The sequence below is a fragment of the Camelina sativa genome, chromosome 8 (genome assembly GCF_030686135.1).
Source record: "Camelina sativa cultivar CO46 ecotype springtype chromosome 8, ASM3068613v1".
NCBI classification, from domain to species: domain Eukaryota; kingdom Viridiplantae; phylum Streptophyta; class Magnoliopsida; order Brassicales; family Brassicaceae; genus Camelina; species Camelina sativa.
The window spans coordinates 28,411,596-28,421,699 of NC_141887.1; the positions used below are offsets into that span (position 1 = coordinate 28,411,596).

Here is a 10,104-nt window from a genome sequence, read left to right on the forward strand (position 1 = left end):
CTGTATAATATAATAAAGATCCTCTATAATAAAGGTGAATTTTACTTCAATTTATCTCTATTTTCACTTTTAAAATAAAGATTGCTATTTTTTTCTTTATTTATAGAGAAATTCTATTTTTTTCTACAAAGATTTCCTCTATTTTAGAGGTGAAAATAGAGGTGAGTTGGAGTAAAACTCACTTCTATTATAAAGATCTTTATTATAGAGGAAAAAAATAGGGAAAACCATTATATATGATTTTACTATCAAAATTATGAAAGAAGTAAGAATTTTTTTTTTTGGAAGATTAACACTTGAAATGATTGCACTTGAAAATTTGTGCCAAAAAAGCTTGGAAATTAAACTTTTTTTCCAAAACTTGGAAAACTAGCATTTGATGTAAAAGAAAAGTCATAAACGAAACTTGGATGAGCCAACCATATTCTTTTATTTTACACTTTTTTTTAATACAAATTATTCAACTATATTAGGTGTTAATAAATTCTTAAAAGTATTATACAAAACCACTACTCAACAATTACCATTTATGATGTACACACGAATATGTACTTACGTATTCTACTTGAATAACAGCACATTATGAATTATAATTATAGAGAAGGTGGAAAGTCCTAGCTAGTTGAGTCAATCAAGAATCATGGCGCTTCGTATGATCAACCACGTTAGGCTTCTTCTTGTTGCTGCTGCACTGGTCGTGATGGTTGTCGCTTCCGTGGCCAGAGAAAGTTTATCAGTTGATTCTCCTCCGGTGAAACAAGATCTAGCAAAGAGAGATGATACAATTTGGGAAGAAGTATTTCTCGAGGATCATGGTTCTTGGAGCCCGACTCCAACAGTTCGAGGAGGTAATCTAGCACCTATTCCTCATGATTTTATACCACCACGTAGAGATAGAGTGAAGGCCTAATTTGAAATTGTTAATTGTTTTTAACGAGCAGTTCGGGACTTTTTTTTTTTTTTTTTTGAGAATAGTTACAGAATCCTTTGATATGCTTATGTTGTGTAAGTTTGTCTTCGTTTTTTAAGAGTTTTGATCGATGTTTGGGAGTTTCTTTTGTCATGCTTTGAGTTGATGATGAGTTTTTTTTTTATACCACAAATATCGTTTGTTCAGTAATGTGTTTATAAAGGGATGATCTATAATTTTGTCAGTGTCTTTGTCATTGAACAGAACAATTCACGATGTTGTTTTCTTCTCAAACGTCAGAAACAATGTGTGTGAACATGTAATAACTAACAAGTACTTACATATATATGCTATGCAATACGATGTAAATATTCAAAAACAGTTTCGTATATTACGAATCTTTATATTTTTGTTTTGCGGATTTGTTATTATCTCTTCTTTTGGGTAGGGTGTAAATATTCAAAAACAGTTTCGTAGTATTTTAATCTAGTAATCTTTAAATCTTTATTCCGCGGATTTGTTTCTTTCTCTTCTTTTGACCATAAGTTAGGTAAAATTTTGGCAATCGTGTCATTTTAGATGGTACATTGTATTGACGTACTTTACATAGAGTCTAGAGACACCAAACTTGTAAAAATTGTGGGGATAACAATTGATATTTTTTTTTGTTTAAACAGAAATAAGAATAGTGACGACGTGGTGTGTAACAGAGTGATTCCGAAAGTCACGTGGTAGAGGAGTCATCAAACACGACCTACCTTTACGCGTTCTTATTTAATTATACAATACGACCAGCTGCTTAAAAAAAAAAAATAATAATAAATCATAAAATCGATCATATGAGTCGGTCTCTGCGAAACTTGAAGCTTGGATTTGGACTATTGAAAGTATGTTAAATCTCAACTACAACAAAGTTAGTTTTGCTTCGGAGGATAAAGATTTGGTTGAAGCTGTACTTAGACCAAAAGCATGGCCATCTCTTAAATTTCAGTTCCATATGTTGGGAGCAAGTTTGAAAATTTTTTTGGATTGGAACCTGATGTTGAAAGACAGAAACTCAAATCTTGGAGTTCACCTTATAGCTAAAAGCGTCATAAGAGAGGATCAGCGTCACTCGTATGTAGCAACCGGATATTCCTCTTGGTTACAAGATCTCTTTGAAGAGGATAGAGCTAGTTTATAGTTTAAATCTTGAGTCAGCTTTTATTGGGATGATTTTTTGTTGATCCGTCTTGTATTTTAGTTTTCCAACAGGTCAATCAATATATAATCTATTCAGTGAAAAAAAAAGTCGGTCTCTGCCTCTCTCTAATTACTTTACTTGACAACCTAATTAAACTTTGGAACCATTGCTTATTTAAAAGTGAAAACACGACTCCGTAACACACATCTCTCACTGTTTACTACTACTGCTTAAGTAAGTAGTACCATCATCTTAAGTTCTTTAACTATGAGTGTTGTTCTTTTATCCCCTGACTTTTTTGCTTTCACAATTGAATTACTAGTATCATCGAACTAAACTAACTAACACCCACATTCCCCTGTTGAATTTAATAAAAGTCTATCAACATCAAATGAATATATATGTCTATTAATTAAGTATGCATGGAATGGAATTAATAGGGGCAGATTTTTTTTGTGCCTCATTATATCATTAATGTGATTTCAATTCCCTTAGTTAATGAACGTTATTTTTCTTTTCAGATTTTTTTTTATATCAACCATAACTGATGTCTATAAAAACGCAGATGATTAGTGTTAAGTTATTGGCAGAAATCTCTAGAAATGTTACAAAAACACTCTGTTTATTAAAAATTAAATTTCTTACAAAAATTAAAGAAAAAATTGTTTTAAAAATACAAAACTGATAAAGATTGAATTGAATCTATAAATCATCATTATAAAAATAAACCAGGTCAAATGACATTTGTTAAAAATAAAATTAACGTCATCTTCACTTTTTTATAATTTGCAGAAAAGTAAACAAAGAGATAATAAATAAATAAAATTATCCAGCAACACGGCTATAAAAATTCAACTTCAGCAAGAAAAAAATATAGAATAAAAAAAACTTCAACATCGGCTATTTCTCATCTTCAAAAGAGTGTTCAAACACGAATCAAAGTAAACAAATTTTTTGGAGGACGAAACAGAGAGAAACATAAAAATGGCAATTATGTGAATTTTTTTTTGGTCATCTGTCTTTGACAAAAAAAAAAAAAAAAAAAAAAAAAAAAAAAAAAAAAACAGAGAGATTTGCGGTGTCAATCAAAAAGCTCGAAACTTTTAGATTTGATCACACACAGAGAATGTCAAATCCGATGATGTTCTCGGAGAGCTCAAGTAAAAACAGCAGAAGAGTTCATCAAAGGAGAGACAGGAAGATGTGGAAGAAACCCATCAAGATTTCTAGACTGCCCAGTTTTGGATTCTCCGGTTCCGACTTCACTGTTGATCAGATTCCGGCTATCTTCTCCGGCTACACTGCCGAGTCCGAAGATTCTTCTTCTTCTTCTTCTTCTTCTTCTTCTTCTGAGATGTCTGATGATTCCAGAACTTACTCTAAATCATCTGATGATAACGAACATATTGACCAGGCAAGTCTCCCCCACATCTGTTGTGTTCTTTTCTTCATCTCTCTCTGCTCATTAGATGTAATAGAATCAGAGATCTGGGAAAGAAAAAGAAAAAAACAAATATTTTTGAGTTTTGATTTCAGGAGAGGTCAAGATCGATGAAGATACGAGCGAAATTGAAGAGTGTTTCAAGTATGAAGGTCCTAAGGAGACAGTCAACGAGGAAATTACATGGAGGAGGACAGAGACTTAAGAAGATGAGATCTTTGAAGCGTTTAACTTCAAATTCTAGACAGAAGATTCTCGATTCAGTTTCTAATGAAGGTTTTGGATTGTTAAAGCCTCATTACTTGAGACCAACGAGTTCTTCTGCTTCTAAGAATATAGAAAGTAATAATCAGAAGAATCTTGGAGTGGCTAGGTTGAAGAGAATAGCAAGCTTAAGATACAATGGGTTGCTTAAAGCTACGTGTTCTTCAGCTATGAAAGGTTCTTCTTCTAAGAAGAGTAATGATGTTTGCACTTATAGGTATTGTTCTCTGCACGGTAGGCGTCATAGCCACGCTGCGGATAACAATGTTGGTGTTCCGTCTTTGAAGCGGTTTGTGTCAATGAGGAGGAAGTTTATGAAGAGGCAGAATAGTGTGAACCGGCGTTTGGTGTTGTTGAAGCGGACTTTGAGTAGAAAGAGAGGGCCTTTGATTGTGACTGATCAAGAATCAAAGGAGGTGGATGATAATGCAGATGGGGAATCTAACGAAGAATTGTTTGAAGAAGAGGTTTCCAGCTCGGAGAACGGTGGAAACAATTCAGAATCGAATGGAAGATCTAGTGAGACTGTAATGGTAGATGTTGATGATAATGAGGAAGGAGGAATGGTATCAATGGAGACTGTTGCATCAGCTAATAAACAATGGGTTCAGGAATCTAAACCCGAGATTATGGATGATTCAGATGGAATAATTGACAAAGATTTGAAGGAAAACGCTGCACAATGGCACAATATATGTGAGCAAACTGTGACAGGTCTCGATCATGATGATGTGAAGAGTGAGGAAACTGTGGAAGATAATGAGAAAGTTTTTAGAGAAGGTTCCTCTAGAGAAATGAGAGAAGAGGATGGAAAGAAAACTGTGGGAGATAATAATGAAGAAGTTTGCAGAGAAGGTTCCTTTGGAGAAATGAGAGAAGAGGATGTTAAGAAAACAGTAGATGTATGGAATGAAACTGTATCGCTCGTTAAGCAAGCGTTTGATGAGATACTTGCGGAAATCACCGATGATGACTCGTCCAATGATATTTCTGTTATAAAAGATGAACCTTTAGAGGATGGATTGCCAAAAGAAGATGATGTAGGAGCTGATTCGAGTGATTCATCTAGCTCGGATATGCAGCCTATTGAAGGTATGGACAACCATTTGTCTGTGATTGTTTCTGCTTTTCATATGGAATCTGATCATCAAAGAGGTCCCAAGAAGTGGAGTTACTTGAAAAGGGTAATTCTTCTCAAGAGGTTTCTCAAGTCGTTGGATCGAAGAGAGAAGCGTAAGTTGTCTAATGGTGAAGACAGAGAAACAATAATGCGGTTGAGAAGAGAGTTGGTTGGGGAGAGGAAGATTGCAGAAGAATGGATGCTGGATCATGCTCTTAGGCAAGTCATTTCGACACTAGCTCCATCGCAGAAAAGGAAAGTGAAACATCTTGTTAAAGCTTTTGAAAGTTTAATGCCAATGGATGGTGGTTCTAGAGGTCATGATGATCTTGGAAGTCCCGTAAGAGAAGATTACGAAACAGCAGACTCGCAAACTATCTTGGAAGACAATAAAGACATAAGAGAAGTTTTACCAGAAAAGGATCTTGAAGAAACAAAGTTAACTTGTGAAGCATCATCCTCTGTGTCTATTGATATGAAATCTGTGGAAGCTTTGGAATCAATAGCAGATGGAAGTGTATGTTATAATCTTGCTGTGGAGGAAGAAGTAGATGGGTCACTTTTGGGTTCATTGATAGAAGTAGAAGAGAAGAAAGGAGATTCTGAAAAGCAAAATCTTTCTACATGGAGAAACCTTATACAGAAGCACATGGTCATGAGAGACAACAGCGAGGGAAATCGTAATGAAACTGAGCAAGAACACAAGTGGTCCTATGGAACTGATCAGATGACAGGTATTGAAGATGGTAATGCTGCAGCAGTGAAGTCGATTCAGCTAGCATTTGAAACGATTCTCTCAGAGATACCTGACTCATCATCCGACGAAGAGATTGATTCAGAATTATCTAACTCTCTTAAAGAGGAGAAAGAACATCAAGGAGAGACCAAGAGGACCTGGAACAGCCTGAGAAAGGTTATACTTTTAAAAAGATTTGTGAAAAGCTTGGAGAAAGTACAGGTTTTTAATCTGAGAAAGCTGCGGAATCTACCTGTTGAATCTGCATTTGAGGCAGAAAATGTATTCCTGAGACACCAACCAATAATGGAGGGAAGAAGAACAGAGGGAGAGGAACTGATGCTAGATTATGCTCTTAGACAAGCTATATCAAGATTGGCTCCGGTACAGAGGAAGAAGGTTGAACTCCTTGTGCAGGCCTTTGATACAGTTCTTGATGGCCATGATACTCCTAAACAAACCAAGACCAGTGGTACCACCCCTCGGAACAATGATGAAACTGGCGAAGAAGGAAAACCAAAACTAGAGGAAGATTATGAAGTCAACAAAGATGAGCTGAAGATTAAAAATGTCTTTGCAAGATTTCAGGTACATCATAAAGACTTGAAAGGAGAAGATGAGGTTGATTCTACGCCGAAGGAATCCAGAAATTTGCCTCCTTCTATCAGAAATTTCAAGCAGCGAATTGTGATTGAGAAAGAGAAAGATTCTAGAATGTGGAAACTCATCTATAAACACATGGTACCGGAGAAAGAAGGAACTGACTCTGCAAATGGTGAATCAGTGGCTTCAGTTGAAGATGAATGTGATGATGAGGCTGGTGGTCTTCAAATAGATGCTAGAAGAAGCGGAACAGTTACACTTGTTAGAGAAGCGCTTGAGAAGATTCTATCTGAAATCCCGGACAACTCATCTGATGATCAATCTATGGACAGTGATATAACTACGGATCAAACACCATCCGAAAGAAACTCTCAAGTTAGTGAAGAGCCTGTTTCTTCAGCTAGGGAGGGCACCTTCAAACCAAAGTCTAATGAGAAAAGAGTGAAGGGATGGAACAATGTGAAGAAAGTCATTCTTCTTAAGCGTTTTGTCAGCGATTTAGGAAGTCTAACAAGACTTAGCCCCAAGACACCTCGGGTTTTGCCTTGGGAACCCGATCCAGAAACCGAAAAGATCCGTTTGAGGCATCAGGAAATTGGAGGGAAGAGGAATTCAGAGGAATGGATGCTTGATTATGCTCTACGGCAAGCCATATCGACATTAGCACCGTCTCAGAAAAGAAAAGTCACTCTTCTTGCACAAGCTTTCGACACTATAAGCTTACAAGATATGGGGAGTGGTTCAACCCCCGGTTCAGCAGCAACGTCCAGGAACATCTCTCGTCAATCCAGCATTTCTTCTATGGTGGTCCATAATGAAAATGAAGGTAATGCTGAGATTCTAAGAGGAAGATTGAGAAATCTACAAGAGGATCTCAAAGAGAGTACAAAACTTGATGGTGTAGCCAATGATTTTGAGGAGAAAGAACAATGCTCGGGCTTGTGGCGGTTATTATGCAAACAGATGGAAGAGAATGAGAGAAACCAAGCATTGCCTGAAGAAACAAGAAAAGAAGTGGAAGAAGAAGAAGAATCAAAGGATGACACAAATGTGGATGGTGAAAAGATGGAACTTTACCAAACCGAAGCAGTGGAGCTATTAGGAGAAGTCATAGATGGAATCTCTCTTGAAGAGAGTCAAGATCAGAACCTTATCCAAGGAGAAACAAAACAGAAGAGTGAAACTCTACAGGTCTCAAAAGTGAGGATTGACCGATGGAGCAACCTCAAAAAAGCGATTTTGCTTAGGAGATTCGTCAAAGCCTTAGAGAATGTAAGGAAATTCAACCCGAGAGAGCCTCGGTTCTTGCCTCCAAACCCCGAAGTTGAAGCTGAAAAAGTGAATCTACGGCATCAAGGAACTCAAAACAAGAGAAACGGCGATGAATGGATGGTCGATAACGCACTTCAAGGAGTGGTTTCTAAGCTAACACCAGCTCGGAAACTTAAAGTTCAGTTATTGGTACAAGCGTTTGAGACACTTTCAGCAGGGAACTGAGACGAGCACGTCTTATTATATTACACGCAGTTTACAGTTCAAAAGGTAAACAAAAGCATCATAATTATACACTACATTCTTTACTTAGTTTCTCCATTGTCTTGATGATAACTTTATTATACCTTCAGAAAACAAAAGAACCATGAAGAACAAGATCTGAAAGACTAATCAAGGAACTGGAAGATAACGAAAGAATTTTTATTTGCTCTTGCAAATCATCTCTCGTGTGTTTCTTATCTGTTGTTCTTGCATTGATTCATCATTTTGATTAAAATGGATTCAATTACTGAGTTCTCCAACCTTTACATATAACTAATAAACATAAAAGACTGAATCGAACCCAATCAAATCCAAACTAATTCTAATATATAACTTGAATAACCGAATTTTAGAATAACTTGAATAATTACAACAACTAAATAATTGTAAGAAAATAAAAAATCTCAAAATTTTAATTTTGGATTTTATTAAGAACCGGCCAATGAAATCGCTTTTCTCTTGATTTTTTATCTATATCATTATCCTGACGCGTTTCCTAAATTAGATTTGGAATTGGTAATTAACATCTAACACCTAATTGGATTTGAATTTAGTAATAAACATCTAACACCTAATTGGATTTGGAATTGGTAATTAACATCTAATACGGCTATAAATATAGATCCTCAGCTCTAGTTCCAAACTTCAAGAAAACAATCTTGTTTGTTTCAGATTTGTGTAAACAAGTAAAGCAAAACCCTCTGAAATAAACAACTGCCACATGTCTACTAACGTGTCCTTTGTGTCCTGTCTTGCCACCGTGAAACAAAACCCTCTGAAACGTAAACGCGACGACGAGATCAATGATGAGAAACTCATACTCATGATGGCTATGCACAAAGAAGAAGAGCATACCGAGCCGTCTCCACCATCTTGGGAGCTTCTCTGTCTTGTTGGGCCTTACATGGAGCCTGAAACTCTAGCCGTAGCCTCTTGCGTCTCCACCACGTGGTCAAAGTGCTTCTCCTCGGAACATCTATGGAAGTCTCTACTAGTCACACGTCATTCTCCTTTCTTCAAAGCCGTCACCAAGGATTAAAGTAAGCCGGCCTGGCTATCGTACAAGCGCCTAACATCCGCAGCTGAATCTGCCTCAAAACGCCGCCGCAACAACTTAAGATCTCTCTCTCAGATCTTGTATTCATTGTACACGTGTCAGCTTGATCAATGGAAGCAGTAGTTGTGAAGCAGGGGAAGGATCTTGTGTTCGGATCGAACGAGCGGTTCCAAATCGAAGCTGACGTTAGCGACTCGGGATTCACCGCTGATATGAAGGACGTGCGCATGTCGTGGAGCGTCGCATTAAGGAACTACGAAAGAATCTTCCAAATATCGGATGCTGTCGTGAAGACACTAGATACTAAGATTGGATGGTTCACCGATGAACTTCCGGCGACAACAAACCGCTAAAGCGACAGCAGCAAGCTAGTGGGCGACGTGAAGCCAAGTTTTAAAGAAGAGGTTCTTGATAAAGTCGTCTTCGCAATGGCAGATTCATACAACTGGAAATCTCTGTTTGTTGACGATGTCTTGAGATATCTCCAATGTTTTCTTGTCGACTAAAAAAGTTATCGAGTGTGAGAATTGTTGAGCAAGTAACCTAGAAGTTTCCAGTATAACGTGTGTCAACAAGTTTCGTTCTAATATAGATTTTTTTTCTTTCTTTTTTCCTGGCTTTAAGTTTACAAATATGTAATTAGGGTTTTTGCGATACATATAATAATGTTCTAACACAAAAAAGGGTTACTCTGCAATTTACCAAGATGGTGAAATATTCCATATTTTAGTCTTAAAGATTTTTTTGTTATGATATGTTTTTAAAAATTGAGGATTTTGGATATATTTGGATAATAATAAGATTATCCATATTGAGTTTCACGACGTTGAATCTACGATATCAAGACTAAACACGCTCGGACTGAAAACACGTGTAACTCTTAACAGCTAGGAAGACGCCACATCACACAAAACACAGACGCAGAGTTTCTTCATCCCAACACAAAAATAGAAAAAATAAACATCTTTACTCTTCTTCTCCCACATCGATAGGGTAAACATCTTTGCTTGATCTTTATATTTTATTTGGTCATGTACTCCGAATCTTAAAATCTTTTGTGATAGTTCCTAGATTATCGGATAATCAAATGGATCAAATTGCGGCATCAGATGATGTCTCGAATGGTACAACTTCAGTCTCTTCTTTGAATTCTCCTCTTACTCAATTCTCTGCTATAAGAAATACTTGTTGTAATGCATAGACAGAGGAAGAAAGACTTGTTATTTGTTAAATGTACATCACAAGTTCGTTTTA

General features: G+C 36.6%; 4 protein-coding genes across 5 annotated transcripts in view; all 4 read left to right on the plus strand.

Annotated features, from left to right (window-relative positions):
• Positions 1-531: 531 nt before the first annotated feature.
• LOC104708722 (uncharacterized) lies at positions 532-1,140 on the plus strand. Its single transcript, XM_010425339.3, has one exon. It carries the CDS (start codon positions 641-643, stop codon positions 908-910), a length of 270 nt encoding a protein of 89 aa, XP_010423641.2. The 5' UTR covers positions 532-640; the 3' UTR covers positions 911-1,140.
• Positions 1,141-2,946: 1,806 nt separating this feature from the next.
• On the plus strand, positions 2,947-8,044 carry LOC104709950 (calmodulin binding protein PICBP). Its single transcript, XM_087460825.1, has 3 exons — positions 2,947-3,507; positions 3,630-7,799; positions 7,883-8,044. The coding sequence occupies exons 1-2, from the start codon at positions 3,220-3,222 to the stop codon at positions 7,752-7,754; spliced, it is 4,413 nt and encodes a 1,470-aa protein (XP_087316951.1). The 5' UTR covers positions 2,947-3,219; the 3' UTR covers positions 7,755-7,799; positions 7,883-8,044.
• A 392-nt stretch (positions 8,045-8,436) lies between these two features.
• Positions 8,437-9,454, plus strand: LOC104708723 (putative F-box protein At5g04010). Its single transcript, XM_010425340.3, is given in 2 exon segments — positions 8,437-8,905; positions 8,908-9,454. Coding segments are annotated over 2 exon segments (840 nt in total). The 5' UTR covers positions 8,437-8,514; the 3' UTR covers positions 9,357-9,454.
• A 265-nt stretch (positions 9,455-9,719) lies between these two features.
• Positions 9,720-10,104, plus strand: part of LOC104708724 (uncharacterized) — a 1,071-nt gene continuing 686 nt past the window's right edge. Inside the window, exons 1-2 of one of the 2 annotated variants that reach the window (XM_010425342.3) lie at positions 9,720-9,843; positions 9,915-9,974. In XM_010425342.3, the coding sequence (XP_010423644.1) occupies positions 9,938-9,974 (37 nt within the window). In that variant the 5' untranslated portion in view covers positions 9,720-9,843; positions 9,915-9,937. Of the gene's footprint in view, positions 9,975-10,104 lie in introns of both variants that reach the window. The other variant, XM_087463196.1, reaches the window with a different exon arrangement.

Coding starts and splice junctions, on each gene's coding strand:
- LOC104708722 (XM_010425339.3), top strand. CDS start 641: ATGGCGCTTCGTATGATCAACCACGTTAGGCTTCTTCTTGTTGCTGCT.
- LOC104709950 (XM_087460825.1), top strand. CDS start 3,220: ATGTCAAATCCGATGATGTTCTCGGAGAGCTCAAGTAAAAACAGCAGA. Junction 3,508..3,629: donor ATAACGAACATATTGACCAG/GCAAGTCTCCCC, acceptor TTTTGATTTCAG/GAGAGGTCAAGATCGATGAA.